The sequence below is a fragment of the Meles meles genome, chromosome 21, assembly GCF_922984935.1.
Source record: "Meles meles chromosome 21, mMelMel3.1 paternal haplotype, whole genome shotgun sequence".
NCBI lineage: Eukaryota > Metazoa > Chordata > Mammalia > Carnivora > Mustelidae > Meles > Meles meles.
The window spans coordinates 11687931-11712682 of record NC_060086.1 but is presented as its reverse complement, the minus strand read 5'-3'; the positions used below and the strand labels follow the sequence as shown (position 1 = coordinate 11712682).

Genomic DNA, 24752 nt, shown 5'->3' with positions numbered 1-24752 from the left:
AATAGTGGGAAAAGTCAGAACCATCCCAATATAGTGCCTGTTGGGGTGTGATTAGTAATGGGAGGGGAATCTTTGCCAGATAAGAGCATAAAATCACTGAAGGAATGCTACTTTTATAATCTTATTTGACCCTGGAAATAAAAGTTTCTTCTCATAACCAGTAGAAGATTTATGGATTTTTTTTTCTCTCTCTCTTGCTTATCTTCCCTCCCTTTCTCAAGCCTCTTAGTTGCTGTCTCTCTGATTCCATCTATGCCCCCTTCTGACAGAATGCCAGGCTCTGTCCTGGGCCCTGGAGTCATTGCTGAAGGATACGGACCCGGTTGCTGACCCCATTTAACTTGCAGTCTTGTGGGGAGGACACTTGGGCTTTTGAAACACTCAGTGCGATAAACTCTATGGTGGACAATACAGGCGCACTGGGGCTCCAGAGGCGGGGACTCTGACCCGGGGAACTTCGGGGACGCTTTCCAAGTTGAGATCTGAGTGGTGAGGCTGAATTCGTGGAGGGGGTGTGTCAGCGAGGGAGGTTCCTGGTAGGGGATGTGAACTTGCAGACTCTGGAGGGGCAGAAGATCTGCCTGGAAGGACTGAGAGTGGTTCATGGTAGACGAAACTAGATGCAATAGAGAGTTAGGAGTGATGAGAGCCCAAGGCAGAGGGCAGATGGCACCTGATGACAGCGGACATTGGGACTTCTTATAGAGTGTGGACATAAGGCTAAAGACTGTGGGAAGCCCCAGGACAAAATTCAAGAGCTATGAAAGGGTATAACAGCCTCTTCTCATCCCCCAACCGCCCGGTTTCCCTCCCTGTTGGTGGGAAACCACTGTTTGGTGGTTGGTTGACACTGTTGGCCAGGAGTAGCACTGTGCACACACTGTTCTGATCTATTCTTGTTTTTTCTTGTTTCCTTTTAAACATATATCATAGAGATGGTTTGAATTGTATCCCTGCTCCCCCAAAGTCATATGTTGAAGTCCTAACCCTGTGACCCTGTTTGGAGATAAGGTCTTTACCAAGGTAATCAAGTTAAAATTACATCTCTAGGCCCTAAATCCAACATGACTTTGTCTTTATAAAAAGGGGAAATTTGGATGCGGAGACAGATCCGGAGGGAAGACCAGGAGAGGGGACGCAAGGAGAAGATTGGCATCTCCCAGAAGGCAAGAGAGAGGCCCCGAGTGCATCCTTCCACACGGCTCTCAGAAGGGGTCAGACCCGCCAGCACCTGCATGTTGCTCTTGAAGCCCCCAGTTTGTGGTACTTTGTTACAGCAGCTCAGACTAATACACCGTCCTAGCAGACTAATACACCGTCCTAGAGGAGGCAAGAGTATAGACTGTAAATTGTTATATCTATCCCCCCCATTTAAACTTTTTATTTAATGGATGTGAAGAAATTCTTTAATAAATGGAAAACGTCAAACATACAAATCTGTGCAAGACCGGACAGACACGACTATTCTGACCTCCCCTGTGGCTTTCACTCAGCCTTTGTCAGCTCGTGGCTGTCCTTTTTCATGCTATCCCATCACTTCACTGCCCCCATACTGTTTGAAGCAAATTCCAGACAACTTTAAATAGGTCACTATCTGTAAGAAGGTAAGGACTACTTTTAAAAACATAATCATGTTATTATTATCACTCCTAGGAGCAGTGAGTCATACTTCCTTAATATGGTTGGTTACCAGTGTTCATTCAGATCTCCAGTTGTCTCAGATGTCATGATCTTTGTGCGTTTGAACCATGATTCAGGTGATGCCCATACAGTACCGTCGGTCGCTACATCTTCTCACATCTTTCAGTCTCTCCTCCATCTCTCATAACGCACGTCTTTCTCCTTAGTGTTCCTCGCAGCCTCTGCTTTGCCGATCCCATTCTTGTGCTAGTATTTGGTATGTTCCACAATTCTCTTTATTTCCTGTGAATTGGCATTTAGAGCTAGAGGGCTGGTCAGATACAGGCTTGGTATTTTGTTATTGTTGTTTGCTTTCAGTCTCCGGTTTAGCAGGTGGTGGTGTTTGTCTATCGGGAGGCACATAATGTCCGGTTGTCTCTTTTTGCATTATTAACTTGATATAAATGTCACATTCAGCAATATTATTCTCCTGTTTTTGTTCTTTTCTAAACAACTATTTAAAAATGTAAACACCGTTCTTGGGTTGCAGGCCATATCCAAGCCAACAGTAGACAGGTCATAGAGTCTCCCGATCCACGTTCCAACGTATATACATATCTGTGATGTAATAGGAAATACATATTTGGCCTTTGTCCCCTTTCCTGCCACAGAACTCCTAAAACCCTTGTAATTTCCCAAATGATGAAGTGATAGGAGCATCTCTAGTTATTAATAACAAGGCCCTTTCAACCACACTTGAGTTTATGCTAACGAGGTGACTCTTGGTGTCACCAAGAGGATGGGGAGTGGTGGTCAGAGGAACAAATCAGGGGATTAGAGGGTTTGAATTTACCACTGGATAACCAAACAGTAAATATGAGGAAACTTCTCTATAAAAGTGTATCAGCTACTAACTGAGGAAGGAATAACAAAATTAGAATATAGCATTTTTAGTCCCTAATGGGCTTGCACAAACCATCACTTGTTTTTAATCTGTGGACCTTAAGAAAATTTTATTTAATCCAAAAACGGATTCACAAGTAACTCTTTAGTTAATTACATAGGTGTTCAAGTTCTGATGGAGGTTCTAGGCAGGGATTTATAATGGTTGAATTAATAATCAGGTAGTACTCCTGACTTACTCTGAGTCATCGCTGTGAAATTGCATTCTCCAAATTACCGGTCTATAAAACAGATAATATATACCCACCTCTTAGAGTTTCTCAAGTTTTCTGCTTATTAAATCAAGTGCTAGACATCTATTAAAATGGTTTGAAAACTGTAAAATGAAAACTCACAGAATGGGCTTTAGAGTTGCCAAGTATTTTTTAATCAATGTCTTGGGGAAACATACTAACTGCTCCAAACCTCTAATTATCCTTGTTCTCGGTTGTAATCTGTAAAGCTGCCTAAAAGAGTGGAGACACTCCTGTGGTCATTGATGTTTTTCTTTAGTAGGTGATTGGTTCACTTTATGCATTTCTGAATGCTGTAGGCTGAGAATGTGGAAGGAAAGCTGTCTTTCTTCATAGTTTCCTAACTGTTGCAATCAGGAACCTTCCAGGGGCCCAGCTTGTAGTTTGAACCGCTGGGGCTTGAGGATTTTAGTTGTCGTTCCTCACATCTAGAATTTGCTTCCTCTCTGCGGTTTGTGCAAACCCATCTTACCTTCCAGCCTATTCACAGATGGTTTTGATTTCTTCATGTGATGGAAGTTTTCCCTTCACTGGTACGTTGAATTTTTTAAAGCACAGTGCTTTGGACTCATCAAAAGAAAAATTACAGTAAATAAAATACTCTTTAAGAGTGGTACAGCTGGAAAAATTTCCTCTTGAGCCTACCTGGTGAATTTCTTCTTACGTGGTAATTGTAGAGGCCTTTCAGTGGCATTGGACGACGGGAGGGTCGGTAGACCTCACCTACATGGAAGAAATCTGGAGTATGGGAGAGCAGATGCCCCTGCAGTGTCTTAACAGAAATAAGTACATTATCAAGGTGTACGCCTCGTAACTAGTTATTTTTAACATGAGTCTGACTTTTCATGCCTACCTAATGACTCCCAGAAGATAGTTTTATGAACCAGATAATTGAGCTGGCCCACAGGCAGTGCTCATCAAATTTTACAATAAATAGATAGTATGTGATGATAAAAAATTATGGGTGAAAAGAAGGGGAAAGGTAATTTAATATCCACTTTGTGGAGTTTGGAGGAGAGCCCTAGAAGTATGAGCTTTTAATTAATAGCAATGGACTTTGGTTCAAAGGACTTGGGTTAAGCTGTTTTTAAGTATTAAAAGTTAACCTCCTTGAGGCAAAACCATGTGGTATCAAGGGAAGTGAGGGGGATTTATTCTCAGCACCCCTGGATCCAGAGTCTGGCCCTGCCACTTTCCCGCTTTGGGTGTTTGGGCTTATCATTGTCCTCGTCCGTGATGTGGAGCTGGTCACATCCCCTCAGAGGTGTTGTGACCATCAAATGGAGTAGTATTGTATTTTATCAGACCTCAGATATGATTGATTATGACAGACCCTTATTTTTGTGCCATTAAGAAAGAAGAAATGCTGCCAGTTAAACCAGCTTTCTTTGGAGTGTAAGATGCCCCTGACATTTAGGAAAGTTAAAGTGAAGTTGGACAAAACGGCATCTTAAAAATCAATAAAATACAGTGTATTATAAAAGTGCTTTGCTGCCTAAGCCTCAGGAGTCCTATTTAATCGTCATTATATGAGTCAAGGGAGTGAAACAAAGTTGTCAGAATAAATACCGGTGGGAAGCAGAGGCCCTGCAGGATGAGAGAGCAGGTAGCTGCCAGAAGGAGGAGAGGAAGTGCTGTCTGTCTGGGCCTCTGTTCACAGAGAGGTGCTTCTTAGTGGCTCTCTGCTCCACGCTTGGCTTTCCACGTTGCACATGGCTGTCTGATTCGGGAGTCCTTGCTCTTAGGGGCAGCTGACTTTGAGAGGAATCAGCAAGTTATTTTCTGTGTTCAATGTATGGGTTTTCCTCTGTTTTAGATTTTTTGGTTTAGAACTTGAGATTCTTCTTCTTCCTTTTTTTTTTTTTTTTTTTTTTTTTTACGGATTTTATTTATTTTAGAGAGAGAAAGCATGCGTGCAAGTCGAGGGAGGCGCTGAGGGAGAGAGAGAGAATCTCCAGGGGACTCCCTGCCGAGCTTGGAGCCCGATGAAGGGGTAGATCTCACGATCCTGAGATCAAGACCTAAGCTGAAATCAAGAGTCAGACGCTTAACTGACGGAGCCACCCAGGCACCTCTGGGGCTTGCAGATTCTTGACAAGCCTTGGTTAACTGTTATTTTTTTTAGTACAGACTTGAGCAAGGCTTCAGCCAGCTGAGCCCTGCTTGCAACAGCACGGGTGTCAGCACTGTCATTTCCCAGAGGGACCTCTTGTTATTGGAAAGGAATTTAGGCCTGTTTGCTGTTGATTTTAGACTTCTCTGCTCTTCACTGAGGTCATGTTATATACAGAAACATGTTTTGTGGTGCACCTGCCCGGCACAGTTATTTAAGCATCCAACTCTTGGTTTCAGCTCAGGTTTTGATCTCAGGGTCGTGGGATCGACCCCTGCATCGGGCTCCATGTTCAATGTGGAGTCTGCTTGAGATTCTCTCTCTGGCTCTCAAATAAATAAATAAATCTTTAAAAAAAAAAAAAAAAAAAAAGGATGAGTTTTGACCACAAAGGAGTTTGGGTTAGTTCTTACTTTCTTCAGGTGGTATAGTTTCACTTCAGGAAAATGGTGACATCATTCCTTTACTTGTCTCCATGCTTCCTCTTGGTGCACTGGAACATCAGGCTTACATGTGTATCACAAAAAAAGCAAGTGGGGTGGGGTAGTTTATTTCTTAATCAAACACCACTAGGTGAGACATCACAATTCACCCCAACAAAGAAAAGCTTCAGAATAGCCCTAGTTGAAAATGATGTTTTCTTTTCTTTTTTTTTAAGATTTTATTTAATTACTTGACAGAGATCACAAGTAGGCAGAGAGGCATGCAGAGAGAGAGGGGAAAGCAGGCTCCCTGCTGAGCAGAGAGCCCAATGCGGGGCTTGATCCCAGGACCCTGAGATCATGATCTGAGGCGAAGGCAGGGGCCTTAACCCACTGAGCCACCCAGGCACACCGAAAATGATGTTTTCCACATAACTCTTTACTGAAAGTAAAGTTGCATTTTGTTTTGTTTTGAAAAACACTCTTTCGTTCTAAGCTGGAGTCCCCCCACTTGCATGCGAAACACAGGCCACAAGCCGCAGTTTGCAGACCCCTGCTCTGGTAGGAGGCTGCTTATTAGACCAAGGTTCCCTGAGGAAGTGGCTGGCTCTAGAACTGGAGTGGGAACAGTAGGAAAGTCTGGAGCTTCTGGTAGTACCAGAAAACGAGACAGTGTTGGAGAAAGCGAAAGATGTCCAAAACCCAGTAGTCAGCTTGAAAGAGCTGCCAGGGGCCAAAGCTGGAATACTTTGAGCTACAAAATAATTTTAACAGTGGATTATAACCAGTGGGTTGGGCCGCTGCCTTCGGCTCGGGTCATGGTCTCGGGGTCCTGGGATCGAGTCCCGCGTCGGGCTCTCTGCTCAGCGGGGAGCCTGCTTCCCTCTCTCTCTCTGCCTGCTTCTCTGCCTACTTGTGATCTGTGTCTGTCAAATAAATAAATAAAATCTTTAAAAAAAAAAAAAAAAAGAGTGTAAAATAAATGTCTGTGAGTCCATAACTAAATAAATGACCAGATAAATAATTGAAGGAGAGGGGACAGATCTTCCTTATGGAAGAATTCCAAGTAATAAGTATGGAAGGAACGAGGGAGTAGAAGATCACCATTAGAACGTTACAGTGGTAACAAAGTGAAAATAAGTGTGCCAAGCTTTAGGGAGACGTAGGGTGTTTGCACAGCCTCAGAGTGTCTCCCAAATACGATTTACTGTGGCAGTTTTAACATATATCTGCAAATTCTGTAATATTGCTCCTTCCAAGGAATGCAGCTTAAATCCTTTTCCCTGTGAGTGCCTGGATTTCGTTACCCACTTTTAAGGAATACATGAAGGGGAAAATGGGTAACTTCTCAGTGGTGACACCTGGGCCAGGAGTTGGGGGGTCCACATCGCTGGGAGTAAGTTGTGCCAGTGCTGTGTGCTCCTGATGTGATGAGAAGAGTAGTTTGCTCTGGTATTCTAGATTCTTCCTACCTATCTGTAACCTCAGTCCAGTCATCAGGCAGACAACATTCGGCAGCTCAAACCGAGGAACATTCTACAGAATGCTGACTGGCACTCTTCAAAAGTGTCCAAGTAAGGGGAAGAGTGAGGAAGGTCAGGGCCTGGAGGAGTCAGAGGGACAGGAGGAATGAGTGCAGTGCGAGTAGCCTGGGTTGGATCCTGGAAAAGAAAAGGGATGTGGGAAAACTGGGGGAAACCGGAGTAAAGTTGGAAGTTCATTTCATAGTGCTGTACCGTTTTGTGGTCTTAGTTTTGATCACTTTGCTGTGAGGACGTAAGATTTGGAAGCCTGGTGAAGGGTGTATGGGGGTGCTCGGGGTGTCCCTGCAGCACCTCTGTAAATCAAAAATTGTTTCCATAGTCAAAGTTTTTTTTTTTTTTTTTTTTAAACTCTGACTTCTTATCCTGGATTGGTCATCTACTTCCTCTTGAGCATCTAGGTATTATTTTCTTAATTCTTAGGTGGGAAATCTATTGATTTGATTTGCATATTAAAGTTGATTCTGGAATGTCCATGTTGTTAATATGCTTTATACATTAGTAGTTCTTTCTCTTTCTAGGGGAGGCACCTGCTGCAGAAGTCTCATCTTTTGTGATCCTGTCTGTATGCAGTTTACTGGTATTGATAGTGTTAATTGCAAACTGTGTATCCTGCTGTAAGGACCCGGAAATAGACTTCAAGGTGAGTGCAGATGGTGGGAACACTTCGGCTCAGGTCCATGATCCCAGGGTCCTGGGATTGAGCCCCGCATCGGGCTCCCTGCTCAGTGGAAAGCCTGCTTCTCCCTCTCCTACTCCCCCTGCTTGTGTTCCCTATCTTGCTGTGTTTCTCTCTGTCAGATAAATAAAATCTTAAAAAAAAAATCATCCTCTGATATATTTATCAATAGATGGATGGGCTGCATAACATCAATAGATAGATGGGCCTCGGGAGCGGGGGCGGGCAGAATTTTTCTGGAAGGGCCAGACAGTGAATATATTCTGCCATTGTAAATAGGCAGTCCTGGGGGCTGGACGTTCTCTGTCACGACCCCTCCGCTTCAACCCCGCCATTGTCACGCTTCCTCAACGTGGGCAGGAGACATGAAGCCCCAGGTTGTGGCAGTGTGCCAGTAAAACCGTATTTACAAACATATGTGGCTTGGATTGGGCCACCAGCTGTAGTTCGCTGACCTTGCTTCAGAGTATTATCGACAGTAACCACTTGCTATTTCAATTTCGCCAAGTGAGGAATACAGTGATTGAATTCACTTGCTGTGAGGCCTGTAAGGAAAAGCAGCCTGTTTTTTTTTTTTCCCCCTCCAACTTTTATATGCTGGTGCATTGTGGTCGTGAAGATTATCGAGGCCAAGGGATCCCTAGTGTGTTTTGCGTATGAGAAAGAGCATCTTCTATTTTACCTAAACCCTTGAGTTCTTGGAGGGGGAGAGAGAATGGTACCAGTTGTAAATTCTGGTGGGGGTAGGGGGTGGCGGGGAATACTATGGAAGGGCTGGTGTTTGAGCTGCAGATGGGTGGAATCTGCTGGAAACCAAGTGGGCTATCCCGCTGTAGAACTTAACCATATGCCTGCTGGTGTGCATTAGGGCTCAGCAAATACTTGTTAAAGAGGAATACTTGAAGAAAAAGAAGGAAGCATACAGAGAAAATGATGGTTAATGTCCAGCCCTGCCAGTTGTCCTGGGGCTGTCCTGGGGGCCCTGAGGGCCACTGGTTCAAATTGCGGGGAGAAGCTGTCTTCTAGCTGCTTTTTAGTGGACGCACGAACCTTCTTTGTAGACCTCACACTGTTTCTGTGTTTTCTCTACCTTGAGTGTGACAGCAGCTCCGAGAGATAAGATGTGTTGTCCTTTTGGCTCAACACTAACATTACACACGTGGAAAGCTGAGAGCAGAGGGAGGCTGGAGGACAAGACTGACTAGCACAGGCCATTTTCCTTCGAAGATTCTACCTCAAACAAACATAGGGTTTTATTCACAACTTCAGCCCCCGGGCCCTAGAATCACTACAGACACATCTGTGGGAACATAATGACTGCGTGGGGACACAGTGGTAGGCAGAGCACCTCTGTCCCTTGACCCTCGGTCTTGCTGAGGACATGTGTACAGATACCTTGTCTTCCGGGGACAAAGATCAAGTCTGATCAGTGTTGCTGAAACTGAAAGCCAGGCTCTCTCAAATGTCATGATGCCTCATTCTTGCCTTCGATTGCTCTGACCCGACTAGGTCTCAGTATTGACCCAGGGAGTTTATTGTGATCAGTGTTTCTGTTGAGCGTACCCAGATGGTTCTGGTGCATGTGGCCCCAGGAGCACACTGCAGAGAGGATCCTCTCCAGCTGTCTAAACCATGACTGAAGGCGAGTGTCCATTCCTTTAGATTTAGAACTGGGCAGTGTTAGAGACTCGGTCCCTTAGAGACTTGGTCCCTTGGAAGTCGTCTTACAGACCAGGAAGCTGCTGCCTCACAGAGCAAGCAACTTGCCAGAGTGTATCTGGGCAACCACGGTACAACTAGAATAGCGACCCAGTCTTCTTCTAACCCCATGTTTATTATTACACTGCTTTACTTCTCTGAATCCTCAGAGTCATTGGCTGCCCAGTGGTATGTCATGCTGCTGCCAAGGTTTCGAGTGGCATTGTTTTTAAGGTAGGAGTGATGGATAAAGTGGGTTTTGTTTTTAAGACTTATTTATTTTTAATTAACCATATAATGTATAATTTGTTTCATGGGTACAGGCCTGCGATTCATCAGTCTTACACAACCCCCAGCACTCAACACAACACATACCCTCCCCAGTGTCCATCACTCAGCCACCCCATAAGATTTATTTATTTTAGAGAGAGAGGGAGAGGGAAGGAGAGAGCAGGAGGGAGGGGCAAAGGACGAGGGAGAGAGAAACCCAAGCAAACTCCATGCTCAGCATGCAGCCCAACACAGGGCTCGACCTCACGACCCCAAGATCAGACCTGAGTTGAAACCAAGAGTCAGACGCTCAACCGACTGTGCCATGCAGGCGCCCCAAGTCTTTTTTTAATGAGAGAAGCTTTAGGAATGTCCAAAGGGGAACTGAGCAAAGCTCTTCCATTCAAAGCTGCTTCCTGGATTGAAGTTATGGTACTTGTTCATCCTGCCCCCTCCCCTATCACAGATAGCAATAAATGTCCTAATCCATTTGACAACACAGATGACTGTGTTCTCATCAACACAGATGAGAATAATGTCCCACATGCATGTGAGAACATACATACTATACCAGAGAAATCTACCCTTACAACTTCTGGTTTTTCCCTTGTAGGGGTTGGAGGTGCAGCCAGGGGAGTTTTAAAGTTAAAACCAGACATTCTCTCTGTGTTAATAGTACGTACATGCTACACAACTTTAGACCTTCATTCAGACTCCGATGAGTTTTCTACCCAGTTTCGTAATTTTTCCAACGTTACTCTTCCCAGAGAAACAGGACTTCCAAGAAAATATCTTCTCTGAGTCTTTTAACTATCCTTACCTTGATTGAAATCCTATTTCACTTAGAAGTTCATATATAGTTTTAAAATAGAATGAATCTGTTTGGATTCCATATGCAAAGAGATTTGTGAAAGTGAATAATAAAAAAGGCATAGCTAAAGTTCTAGTAACTTAAAATTTCCAACCTAAAAGAGTATTTCCATTTGAAGGTCCATGGTCATTTTAGAAAAGTTTGCATTTAACTTCAAGCTCTCAGTTGAAGGAGTTGCATAAAGTATGTATAATTTATTTTTAAACCTTATTGATTCTGCTATTTGGCATTGGAGAACACAATTATATATGCTTTTTACTTAAGTAGGTACAAACCGGGGGAAAAATTGAAGACCGTATGTTTCAGATGAGTGAGTAAATGCTCATGTCTCCGATGTTAGCATATGTTTTTAATATTTGCTCTCAGGCTGGTTTATATCAGATATAACATTGCTCCTCTTTTATTTTAGGAATTTGAAGATAACTTTGATGATGAGATAGATTTCACACCCCCAGCAGAAGATACTCCCTCTGTTCAGTCCCCGGCAGAAGTTTTCACACTTTCAGTACCAAATATCTCACTACCAGCTCCGTCCCAGCTCCAGCCTTCTGTAGGTAAGGCCTTACGTCCCAGCGTCATGGTTTTGTGAATCGTTTTGCAAGAGGTGAGAGTGGGAACCTTGATGCTAACCATAAAATGCTTGGATTGCCTCTCTCTTCTGCTTGCTTATGTCTCTTCCTCCTGCTCCCTGGGGAAACTGAATTGTAGTGGTCTGGTCCAGTTGTTCCTGCAAAAGCTGAATCCTTTGCTTTTGGCCCCTGAATCTGATATCAGAATAAACTGGTCTCCTCTGTTCATTGAAATGGAAATGGAACACAGAGCTCCTGGCCTTTGCTTGGGTAGTTCTCATCACTGCTTGTCTTGCTGAGTAGGACACTGCTGTCTTTCCCTGGGGTGTCCTGTGTTTGGGGAGGAGGGGTATATTTGGATATGTTAGTTGAATTGACTTTTCATCCTGAGGTAGAAGTTTGATTAGATGTTGATCGATTTATTGTTGTAAAATAGAATATGACTGGCAGTTTGAGAATCAGGGATCTCTGAGACTTCTAAGAGAAGGCTGTGGGGTCTGCGTGCCATTCCTGCCTCTCGTGGTTCTGCGTACAGTGGTGTAAGTTGAGGGCAGTGTAAACCCCCCAGTCGATTGCTCTGCTGTAGACCTGCGTGACTAAGAGAAGATAGAAGATAAAATACGACACAACTGATGCATTTCCTATAAAATATCTGTATGGTTAGGTATATTTAATATTTGTAGGTTTTGCAACATTAAGAAACTATTTACCTTTAATTATTTACCTTTAAGTATTTACCTTTAATTCTAGTAAATAACAATATCCTTCCTTCAACCAAAATAGTGAAATTTAACAGGAGTCTAACATACCCTTGGGATCACTTAAGTAACCTGGTATACTTCTCTCTAAGTGGAAGTAATTTCTCTTTTCTTTGCTTTTTTTTCTTTTTAAGATTTTATTTATTTGTCAGAGAGAGAGAGACAAAGGAATAATACAAGCAGGGGGAGAGGCAGGCAGAGGGAGAAGAAGGCTCCCCACTGAGCAAGGCGCCTGATGCAGGACTTGATCCTAGGACCCTGGGATCATGACTTGAGCCGAAGGCAGCTGCTTAACTGACTGAACCACCCAGGCGTCCCTTCTCTTCACTTTCTTGATCATAGTCTTTCCTTTGTACTTAAGAGAGGCCCTGAGAGATTTCTCTAGGGCTTTTATCATCTTGGAGTCTTAACACTAGTGAATTCATTTCAAGTAATAGAATCCTAACTCAGATCAGCATACACAGAAAGGGGACCTTTTTTGATGCTGGAACCAGGTGATAGGAAGAGTAGGGGTTAGGCAGACCTTAGAGGCAACTGGAACTGAGCACTTGGACACCGTCGTGCTTTTCTTCGTGTACTCCTTGTTTCTCTCCTCTTTGCGTGTCAGCTTAAATCCTGCACACCAGCTTCTTTCCTCAGCTCAGACCATGGCTGCTGCCAACTCCAGGTTCAGATCCTTGTAGCTTTACTGCCAGAGGAAAGGAACTTCTCTCTTCTCGACCAGAAAGGAAACCCCTGGAGAGCCATTCTGATTGGCTTCCCCTGAGTCTGGCAGTGTTGACCCCTTACTGTGTACGGGAAGGCATGACAGAGAAGAGCCTGATGACTTCTGTCCAAGACATAGTGGGGATGAACCAGAGCACAGTCATGGGCACAACAGAAATGGCAGTGACCTGGAGAGCCATCCTCATTACATTCCTATACCTTTCTGTGTTTCTAGAACCCTCTATTCTAAATTCCTTCTTAATAGGAAGAAATTCTTTTCAATTTCTCTGCATAGAATAGTCACAGAATATTTTTATGATCTTGGGATAGAAAAGGGCTTTCTAATCTTGACACCAAATGCAGAAACATAAAGGAAAATATTGCCAAATTTGATTCATAAAATGAAATATTCTGCATGGAAAAAGACAGTAAATAAATTTGACCAAGTAGTAAAAATATTTGTAAATAACAAAGAATGTAAAAAAAAAACAAAACCCTCATAGTATTAATACATACTAAGTTTACAAACAAATGTAGAAGAACAGCACTTCAATAGGAAAGAATAAGTCAAGGATGTGAAAGGAGAAATTCATGAAAAGAAATTCAAATGGCCAATAAAAAAATAGGAATTCCATTAATTAAAGAAATACAAACATAAAGTAAGATGATAACAGCTAAACAAAGATGAGAAGAAAGGAAGCTAGGTGATGATGGGTGAGGGGCGTGTGTGGGCAACAGGCCCTTGGACACTCCCTGCTAGCAGGACTGTAAATTGATAGAGACATTCTTTCCCAAGGGTAGTCTGTGATAATATGTATCCATATGTGTTTACCTTTGATCCCACAGTTCCGCTCTCAGTAATTTAGATTAGTATGCAAATACATACCTACAAAGGTATTTATTGCAGCATCAGGTTAAATGTGTGTCGGTAATTACTTGTTAAGTTATTGGAAGTCCATCCAACGGAGTATTATGTAGTTCTGTAAAAGGAGGAAAGGTATTTGTGATAAATAAAGTGAAAAAAAGTACACCATATATTCAAGAGCAAATCTAGAAAGAAACTCTGCATGTTTTTCCTTTATTTTCTTTTTAAAATGTATTTTATTTTACAAATACATAATACAGTCATACAGTTGAAAAATCAAAACAAAAAGGTATATATAGTGAAAAGCCTCTAATCTTTGAATCTGACCTCAGCTCATACCCTCACTGTCTATATAACCACTCTTCTTTGTTTCTTATACATCTTTCCAGACTTTCTTGATATAAATATTCCCATTTGCTTGCCCTCCAATATCCCCTCCCCCCCACCCACCACCAAAACAGACACTTTTTTACTCATGGGGCTTGGTAAATGCATTATTCTGTATCTTGCTTTTTTCACTTACAGATGTATCTTAGGGATTTTTCCATATGCATAAAGAGAGCTTATTTATTCCTGCTTACAAGCTTCTGCTATTTAAATTGTATGGACTTAGCACAATTTATTCAACCTATTCATGGATATTTGGGCTGTTTCTAATCTTATGCTATTATTTCTAATCTTATGCTATTAAAAATAAAGCTTGTACCTGTGTTGGTTTATACATTGATGTTGAGCTGGTATATTTGTAGAATAAATTTTCAGAGGTGGTCAAAGGGTACATAATTCAGGGGGATATTGCCAGCTTAAAACCTCCACAAGGAGTTGTGCTAATTTATGTTCCTGCTATTTGGGTGTCAAATGGTATATGCTATTACTATTGAAGCTAAGTTGGTATCAGTTCAAATTCGATTATTATAAATTTAGAGTGATAACTAATCTCCATGGCAACCACTAAGAAAATAACTAGTAAATATGGAAACAGAAAATGAAGAAGAAATCAAAATGTACACTAAAGAAAAAAAATTAGTCAAATATACATGAAAAGAGAATTTTTTTTTAAAGATTTTATTTATTTATTTGACAGAGAGAGATCACAAGTAGATAGAGAGGCAGGCAGAGAGACTCTGAGAGAGGGAAGCAGGCTCCCCGCCGAGCAGAGAGCCCGATGCGGGACTCGATCCCAGGACCCCGAGATCATGACCTGAGCCGAAGGCAGCAGCTTAACCCACTGAGCCACCCAGGCGCCTGAGAAAAGAATTTTTTGATGTTTTCTTATTTTAATATAGCCAAATTTAACAGCCCCTTAAGCTAGAAATGCAATCTCTCTTTAAAATAATTAAAAAAAAATTTTTTTTTTTAAATTAGAACTTTTTATGTCTTAAAGAAATCCTTTCCTCTTCTGTGGTCAAAATGATACTTAACTACTTTTTTTTCCTACAGTGTTTTAAGGTTTTGCTTTAGCATTTAAATTAATTTAAATCTATAACCCACCTTGGGTTAATTTTTGAGTATGGTGTTAGGGAATCCATGAATCTTTTTTAGATTACTGTGTTTTTCTCAGCTTTCTTCACTGATTGGTCCTTTCATTCTCTGCTTTTTAGTTCCATATGTAGGGGCGCCTGGATTGCTTAGTCAGTTAAACGCCTGTCTTTGGCTCATGTCATGATCCTGGAGTCCTGGAATCAAGCCCCACATTGGGCCCCTGCTCAGTGGGGAGTCTGCTTCTCTCTCTGCCCCTCTCTCTTGCTCTCTCTCTCCCAAATAAAAACAAAACAAACCCCACCGTATGTATATGTGTCTGTTGCAGGCCTTCTGTTCTATTTCAGTAATTTGTCAATTCCTTGTTCCAGTACCACACTGTCTTAATTATTTAATAGCTTCATAATAATGATCTGATTTGCAAGTTTTTCTCCCATTCTTTGGGTTGTGTTTTCACCCTTTTGATGGTGTCCTTTGCTATGCAAAAGTTTTAAATTTTGATGAAGTCCAATTTATTTTTTTCCTTTGTTGCTTGTGCTTTTAGTGTCATATTTTTTTTTTTATAATTTTTTTTCCCCTTTTTATTAATTTTTTCAGCGTAACAGTATTCATTCTTTTTGCACAACACCCAGTGCTCCATGCAAAACGTGCCCTCCCCATCACCCACCACCTGTTCCCCCAACCTCCCACCCCTGACCCTTCAAAACCCTCAGGTTGTTTTTCAGAGTCCATAGTCTCTTATGGTTCGCCTCCCCTCCCCAGTGTCCATAGCCCGCTCCCCCTCTCCCAATCCCACCTCCCCCCAGCAACCCCCAGTTTGTTTTGTGAGATTAAGAGTCATTTATGGTTTGTCTCCCTCCCAATCCCATCTTGTTTCATTTATTCTTCTCCTATCCCCCTACCCCCCCATGTTGCTTCTCCATGTCCTCATATCAGGGAGATCATATGATAGTTGTCTTTCTCCGATTGACTTATTTCACTAAGCATGATACGCTCTAGTTCCATCCACGTCGTCGCAAATGGCAAGATTTCATTTCTTTTGATGGCTGCATAGTATTCCATTGTGTATATATACCACATCTTCTTGATCCATTCATCTGTTGATGGACATCTAGGTTCTTTCCATAGTCTGGCTATTGTAGACATTGCTGCTATAAACATTCGGGTACACGTGCCCCTTCGGATCACTATGTTTGTATCTTTAGGGTAAATACCCAGTAGTGCAATTGCTGGGTCATAGGGTAGTTCTATTTTCAACATTTTGAGGAACCTCCATGCTGTTTTCCAGAGTGGTTGGACCAGCTTGCATTCCCACCAACAGTGGAGGAGGGTTCCCCTTTCTCCACATCCTCTCCAGCATCTGTCATTTCCTGACTTGTTAATTTTAGCCATTCTGACTGGTGTGAGGTGATATCTCATTGTGGTTTTGATTTGTATTTCCCTGATGCCGAGTGACGTGGAGCACTTTTTCATGTGTCTGTTGGCCATCTGGATGTCTTCTTTGCAGAAATGTCTGTTCATGTCCTCTGCCCATTTCTTGATTGGATTGTTTGTTCTTTGGGTGTTGAGTTTGCTAAGTTCCTTATAGATTTTGGATACTAGCCCTTTATCTGATATGTCGTTTGCAAATATCTTCTCCCATTCTGTCAGCTGTCTTTTGGTTTTGTTAACTGTTTCCTTTGCTGTGCAAAAGCTTTTGATCTTGATGAAATCCCAATAGTTCATTTTCGCCCTTGCTTCCCTTGCCTTTGCCGTTGTTCCTAGGAAGATGTTGCTGCGGCTGAGGTCGAAGAGGTTGCTGCCTGCGTTCTCCTCAAGGATTTTGACGGATTCCTTTCTCACATTGAGGTCCTTCATCCATTTGGAGTCTGTTTTCGTGTGTGGTGTAAGGAAGTGGTCCAATTTCATTTTTCTGCATGTGGCTGTCCAATTTTCCCAGCACCATTTATTGAAGAGGCTGTCTTTTTTCCATTGGACATTCTTTCCTGCTTTGTCGAAGATTAGTTGACCATAGAGTTGAGGGTCGATTTCTGGGCTCTCTATTCTGTTCCACTGGTCTATGTGTCTGTTTTTGTGCCAGTACCATGCTGTCTTGGTTCAGTTGTGGTAGTTTATATGTCTCTAGGAATGCATCCATTTCTTCCAGATTGGCCAATTTGTTGGCGTAGAGTTGCTCATAGTATGTTCTTATAATTGTCTGTATTTCTTTGGTGTTAGTTGTGATCTCTCCTCTTTCATTCATGATTTTATTGATTTGGGTCCTTTCTCTTTTCTTTTTGATGAGTCTGGCCAGGGGTTTATCAATCCTATTGATTCTTTCAAAGAACCAGCTCCTAGTTTCATTGATTTTTTTCTATTGTTTTTTTGGTTTCTATTTCATTGATTTCTGCTCTGATCTTTATGATTTCTCTTCTCCTGCTGGGTTTAGGGTTTCTTTCTTGTTCTTTCTCCAGCTCCTTTACGCGTAGGGTTAGGTTGTGTACTTGAGACCTTTCTTGTTTCTTGACCAGATGGACATCACAGATATATTCAGAACATTTCATCCCAAAGCAACAGAATACACATTCTTCTCTAGTGCACATGGAACCTTCTCCAGAATAGATCACATCCTGGGTCACAAATCAGGTCTCAACCGGTATCAAAAGATTAGGATTATTCCCTGCATATTTTCAGACCACAATGCTCTGAAGCTAGAACTCAATCACAAGACGAAAGCTGGAAAGAACCCAAATACATGGAGACTAAACAGCATCCTTCTAAAGAATGAATGGGTCAACCAGGAAATTAAAGAAGAATTGAAAAAATTCATGGAAACAAATGATAATGAAAACAACAGTTTTAGTGTCATATTTAAGCAACCTTTGTCAAACTCAAGGTCATGAAAATTTTCACCAATATTCTGTTACTTCTGTATTTTTTTTTGAAATTTGGGTCTTTGACCCATTAATATTTGTATATGGTGTGAAGTAAGGTTCCAGGTTCATTCTTTTACAGGTGGGTAGCTTGTTGCCTCAGCAACCATTTGTGAAAAGACTGTTCTTCCCCCATTGACTTGTCTTGGCACCTTGTTGAAAATCAGTTGATCTGTTTGTGTTTATTTTGGGACTCTCAATCCCAGTGATCTGTATCTAGCCTTATGCCAGCAGCACAGTGTTTTGGTGATTATAGCTTTGGAATTGAGACGTTTATGAATCTTCCATCTTCGTTTTTTAAGGATGTTTGGGTTATTCAGTCCCTTGAAATTTTATATGATTTTTATTTATTTTTTAGTCCCTTGAATTTTTAGTCCCTTGAAATTTTATATGATTTTTATTTTATTTATTTTTTAAAAGATTTTTTTTATTTATTTGAGAGAGAGAGAGAATGCACACACAAATGGGGGAGCAGCAGGCAGAGGGAGAGGGAGAAGCAGACTCCCCGCTGAACAGGGAGTCTGAGATATGGGGATTAATTCCAGAACCCCAGGACCATGACCCTAGCTGAAGGCAAATGCCCAACTGACGGAGCAACCCCACGTGTGAATTTTAGGATCAGTTTTTCCATTTCTGCAAAATAGGCCACTGGGATTTATGTGTTTACCATTTTGATTCCCTTCTCATTCCCTTTTGTTTATATTTTTTAAAGATATTTTCTTGGGGATCACAGCTACCTTCAATTTATAACAGTTGTGTTTCAATTGATACCAACTTTTAGCATCAGTACCATATTAAAAACTCTACAATTCAGTCCTTTTATGTTATCACAAATTACATCTTCATATCTTACGTACCCCTAGATTTTTCTTTTTTTTTTTAAGTTTTTTTTCTTCAAAGATTTTATTTATTTGTCAGAGAAAGAGAAAGAGCAAGTGAGTATAAGCAGGGACCGAAGCAGGCAGAGGGAAAAGCAGGCTCCCTACTGATCCAGGAGCCCAATGTGGGACTCAATCCCAGTACCCTGGGATCACAACCCAAGCCAAAGGCAACTGCTTAACCAACCAAGCCACCCAGGCATCCCGATTTATAATTTATGTGTCTTTTAAATCACGTAGGAAAATAAAAGAAGAGCTGCACACCAAAAATACAATAATGCTGGCTTTGCTATTTACCTCTGTAGTTTTAACAGTGATCTGTATTTGTTCATCTGACCTCCAGTTACTGTTTAGTGTCCCTTTACTTTAGCCTGAAGGACTCCTTCTAACATTTCTTTCTTTTTTTTTTTTTAAGATTTTTTTTTTTAATTTATTTATTTGACAGAGAGAGATCACAAGTAGGCAGAGAGGCAGGCAGAGAGAGTGAGAGGGAAGCAGGCTCCCTGCCGAGCAGAGAGCCCAATGCGGGACTCGATCCCAGGACCCTGAGATCATGACCTGAGCCGAAGGCAGCGGCTTAAACCACTGAGCCACCCAGGCGCCCCTTCTAACATTTCTTGTCGGGCAGGCATAGTGGCAGTAATCTCCCTAAACTTGTGTTTATCTGGAGATGTCTTAATTTCTCTAACTTAGTTTTTTGGAAGACAGTTTTGTTGGGTATAGAACTCTTGCTTAATGGTTCTTTTCCTTCAGCACGTTACAGGTGCCATCCTGCTGCCTTCTGGCCTCCATGGTTTCTGGTGAGAAATCAGTTGTTAATCTTATCAAAGATCCCTTATATGTACGAGTGGGTCCCTTTTGGTGCTTTCAAGATTCTCCATCTTTGGTTTTTGACAGTCTGATTATGATGTGTCTCAGTATGCTTTTCTTTGAGTTTATCTTACTTGGAATTTGTTGAACGTCTTGGATGTGTAGATTCATACCTTTTATCAGATTCAGACCTTTTTTTACCATTATGTATTCAAATATTCTTTTTGCCCCCCTTTCCCCTCTTTTTCTGGGGCTCTTATGTGTATATGGTTCCTTTGGTGGTGTCTCACAAGTCCCTTAGCCTTCGCTCATTGCTTTTTTTTTTTTTTTTCTTTTTTCTTCTGCTCAGCCTGGATAATTGTATTTGAACTCTCTTCAGGTTCACTGCTGCTTCTGTCTGCTCCCATCTTTGGTTGAACCCCTCTAGTGAATTTTTTTGTTTCAGTTATACTTTTGGCTCCAAATTGGCATTTGGCTCCTTTTACTAATCTGAATCTACTTATTGATCTTCTCTACTTACCAGGACATCATTCTCTTGGTGCCCTTTAGTTCTTTGTCCATGATTTCCTTTTGCTGTTTGAGCATGTTTAAGACAGTTGATTTAAAGTCTTATCTGGGGGCGCCTGGGTGGCTCAGTGGATTAAAGCCTCTGCCTTCGGCTCAGGTCATGATCCCAGGGTCCTGGGTTCGAGCCCCACATCGGGCTCTCTGCTCAGCAGGGAGCCTGCTTCCTCCTCTCTCTCTGCCTGCCTCTCTGCCTACTTGTGATCTCTGTCTGTCAAATAAATAAAATCTTAAAAAAAAAAAAAACTTACCTGGTAAGGCCGCTGTCTTTTCTCAGGGACACTTTCTTTTACATTTCCTTTGTACCTGTGAGTAGACCATGCCTTCTTGTTTCTTTGTATGTTTTGTACTTTTTTGTTGAAAATTGGACCTTTTTGAATAATACGATGTACTTAGAAGAAGAAAGAAAACAATGAAAAAAGCATTCTTTGGGTCTTTGCAGTTTAGCTCCATGTTGGGACACTCCTCACCCAGGACAGCTCTGCCTTAGTCCTCACCTCCTGCTTGTGCTGGGCATGACCTAGCTAGAAGTGAAAGTTTACTTCTTCTCAAGTCTTCCGTGAGTGTGTGTCCTTCCCCGGGCTTGCAGGTGGCTCTCAAGTTTCCTCCATATATTGCAATAGCTTTTCAGAGCCCTTGTTCATCTCCCAAATCTCACTCCCCTGCTTTTCCGCTAAAACTTTCAGCATGTCTACTGTTTGCCTCTACAAATAATTGTACAATTAATACAATTAATTACAATTAATCACAATTGTACAAGTAATACAATTAAATCTTGCCCCAGATAGAAGTGTCGTCCATTTGGCTTTCATAGTTTTTGAGGAACATTTTTTTTTAAAGATCTTATCTATTTATTTGACAGAGACACAGAGAGAGAGGGAACACAAGCAGGGAGAGTGAGAGAGGAGAAGCAGGCTTCCTGCCCAGCTGGGAGCCTGAAGATTGGGGCTTGATCCCAGGACCCTGGGACCATGCCCTGAGCCAAGGCAGACGCTTAACAACTGAGCCACCCAGGGGCTCTGAGGAATATGTTTTTGAGGAACCCTCTGTCCTGATAAGAGTTCTGAGTTTGGTGAAACCAAGGGAATGTGGCAGTCCCTCAGGGAAACTTCCAGAACAAGGAAGCACAGTTCCTTGGGAATAATAAGGTTCACTGTGCTGTGTCTGGAACCTGGATTCACACTACACTCTGTGCCATCATTAAGACTGCTGCGCCAGGGGCTGAGATGGGTGGGGCCTTGATAAATTCAAAGACACAGAGAAATTCTACCCTGTTTCAGTGGCCTTTCTCCTGGTTTGATTTGGTTTCCAGAAAGCATTGACTGTCTTCCAAAGTTCTGATAAGGTTGACACTGACAGATTTTGACAAGATTTTCACCTCCACCGTGAAACCAAGGACTAAGTAAAAGCCATTGGAATGGTGATTAGTGGCTATAGGAGAGGGGTTAGATGAGAAAACAGAGTGCGAAGTGTTAAAGATAATCAGGTAGGAAACACATTCAAAAAAATATTGTCAGTTTTAAAACTTGAAACCATTTTGGCCATATCAGTTTGAAAATGATGGTATGTTTATGTGAATTGATTTCTACCTTAATTAGCACAAGCTTTAAATTTATGTTTGTGTTTATTATTTAGATTATGTATTTAATATTTATTTTATTTCAGTTAAATGCCTGTATTTGTTTTTGATATTCTTTTTCCTACAGAAAGTTTGAAGTCTCAAGTTGCCCGCCACAGTCTAAACTATATTCAGGAAATTGGAAATGGCTGGTTTGGAAAGGTAAAATGTTATTTACATCTTTTTTTCCCCCTCCTAATTATAATGTTTAGAATTTAAAACTAATCAAGAGTTGTATTTTAGGATATACCATATTCTCTTAGTTGCTATGGTACCAGTTAAGTCTACTCTTTGCACCCTGAAACCACATAGGAATGTGAACTTCAGGGTTTCTAGGTGTATACCTTTTTCCAAGAAGGTCTTTTATTTATATATCAGATACTTTTCTAATTGTTGGCATAGAACAGTAAGAAGGGACGAGAGACTGGAATTTTAGAAGCTCTTTATCCTCCTCAAGGCAAATTATTTGTTTTTTAATTCTTCTCCCTTTTTCCCCACTCTTCCTTATAATACTTAAACCACTTTAGAATTGTAGATACATAGTATTTTTTTTTTTTTTTTTTGGAAACCATGGCAAAGAACTGTCCTCTATTTCTCATAGGCTGTCAAGGGACAAATAGACACAGTGGTTTGTTGATCTTTTTACCAACCTTCTATTCAGAAGGAATAATCTTATTATCGCAGCTATTTCTGTGATGTAACTAACAGTAGTTCTGTGTTAAAGGTTCCTGAGTGGTGATTGCCTCATAAGTAGGGTGGTCAAGACAAGAAGAGGTGTTTGTTCCGTGATCAGCCATCTTATGCATCTTGGCTTTCTATCAGAGTTGTTTGTCAGTCCTGTGTCTTTGATGTCATCCAACATTTATTAGTGACCAAATCTTCTAAGCCATTTAGCAAAACCTGTTGTGCATCACACGTTGTTTTTTTGTGCTGAGGGTTCAGTGTGGAGGAAGGTAGGTGAAGTCCTGGCCTGTGTGGCAGCAAGCAAACGAGAACCCTTGCCCTGATGAAGCCGAGACCTCTGGCTGTGGCAGGGTGTTGTCGGGGTGTGGTGGCCAGTGATGAGGCCGCAGACAATCAGGAGTGGGAGACGGTCTCAGAGAGGTTTGGGGGAACCAGTGATGTGAGATAGAGTATATGCATATAGGGACTTGTACTCAGAGTGAGCTGGGAAAGTACTCCAGCGTCTGAGAGAGGACTGCCGCAATCTGGCTTTCTGGTAGAGGGATCCCTTGGGCGGTTATGTGATGGAAGATGAAGGGGAAGGTGGGAAAAACTGGTCAGAAGGCTGCAGTAGTCACACAGAGGGAGATGCAGGCAGGCTTGGACTTGAATGATAGCACGGAGCCATGAGAAGAGGTGTTTGTCAGTGTGGATTTTCAGATACGAGGATGCGGGACTGGAGATCGATCTGATGTGGAGTCTGGAGGAGGGGGATCAAGGATGGCTGCTTATGGCCTGATTGGTGGGAAGAACAGAATTGCTGGCAAGTGAAATGGGAAAGATTAAGGAGAAGCAGGCATGGGGGAGGAAGTCAGGAGGTCGCTTTTGGTTAGGTTAGATGGGATGGCTGTTAGGCGTCCAGATGGAAGTACAGAGTGGGCAGTTGGGGTATACATCTGAAGCTCAAGGGAGAGGTTCCAGGCCAAAGATCCACATTTGGGAGAGCTCTGTCTATAGCTGGCATTCAGAGGTATGAGACTAGATGGAATCACCAAGACTGAAGGTCAAGAAGAGGGGGAGGCACAAGGACCAAGCCCTGAGGATCTGCGGTGAGGAGAGGTCAGCGCAGGTCGGTGATGGAAGCTGAGGTGACAACCGGTGAGTAGGAAGGGGTGCAGAAGAGTGGGGTGTTCTGAGAGCCCATGAAAACAGAGTGCCATGAAGGTGAATGGTAGTAAATGGTGCTGGCAAACTAAGATGAGGACTGGGAGAGGTAGGGCCCAACATGTGAGGGCCATGGGGTTGTCATAAGAGGCTGTAGAGAGGTCACGTGCTCACGTGCGGTGGGCACAAGGGAGAAAGTGGAGACAGCACGTTTAGACCCTGTCGAGGAATCTTACTGTAAAAGGGAGCAGAGAAATGGAGTACAAGCTGTTTGGGACCATCCGAGGGCCAAGGGAAGGTGTTGGGGGTTTTTGTTTTGTGTTTGCTTTGCTTTGCTTTGGTTTTTATAGGATGTGCAGCTATTTTAGCCTCTCTACATTAGAGTGGGGAAACTGCTAATGCAGGAGAGAGGAAGGGGTTACTGTAAGAGTGCTCTTGAAAAGGGGATAAAAACTGTGCGGATATAGGTGCAGATGGATTTGGTGTTAAAATGAGGATGTTCACGTCTGGATATTTTTATTCAGTGAATAGTATGTGACTTGGTTAATTATCAGAATTCCTTGTTCTGTTTATTGTTCTGCCTTTCCGTTCTTAGTAAACATGTTATATTCTGTTCAAAGCCTTCCTGTCTATTTCCAGGGCATTAAAATTAATCTACTTGATAAAACTATTAAAAACTGTTTTAAAAAGAAGGTTTTTAGTTTTGATCATTCTAAATTTAAATTAAAAAGTTTTACTTCATTATTTTCATCTTAAATATTATGTTTTGAAATGCCTTTGTATTGTCCAGTATTTATATTTGTTGCTCTACTTGTAGTGTGCTCTTATTTTTATTTATTTTTTTTAAAGATTTTATTTATTTATTTGAGAGAGACAGAGAGAATGCACACAAGCAAGGGGGAGGGCAGAGGGAGAGGCAGGCTCCTCACTGAGCAGAGATCCCGATGCAGGACTCGATCCCAGGACCCTGAGATCATGACCTGAGCTGAAGGCAGATGCTTAACAACTGAGCCACCCAGGCGTCCCTTTCATTCTTTTTTTAAAAAAGATTTATCTATTCTAGAGAAAGAATAAGAGAGTGAGAACACAAGCGGGAGGGGCATAGGGAGGGGAGGGAATCTCAAGCAGACTCCGTGCTGAGTGTGGAGCCCAATGCAGGGCTGGATCCTACCACCCTGAGATCATGACCTGGGCCGAAATCAAGAGTCAGTTGCGCAACTAACTGAGCCATCCAGGCACCTCATTATTTTCACTCATTTTGTATTCTGTTCACTTCAGTGTCATATTTTTTCTTGTGTTTTGACTGAAGTTTTAGTGTAAGATAAAGGTCTGGAATAATTGGAATGCCATAGACTTT

The 24752-nt window shown here is 42.0% G+C and overlaps 1 protein-coding gene across 3 annotated transcripts in view; it reads left to right on the top strand.

The window, feature by feature from the left end:
- LMTK2 (lemur tyrosine kinase 2) overlaps positions 1–24752 on the top strand; it is an 86399-nt gene that overhangs the window by 15845 nt on the left and 45802 nt on the right. For all 3 annotated transcript variants that reach the window (XR_006816603.1, XM_045992608.1, XM_045992607.1), the window contains exons 2-4: positions 7414–7535; positions 10820–10964; positions 21657–21730. Coding sequence is in view for 2 of the 3 variants with exons in the window: in XM_045992608.1 (XP_045848564.1) it covers positions 7414–7535; positions 10820–10964; positions 21657–21730 (341 nt within the window). In the remaining variant the exon portion in view is untranslated. The remainder of the gene's footprint in view (positions 1–7413; positions 7536–10819; positions 10965–21656; positions 21731–24752) is intronic.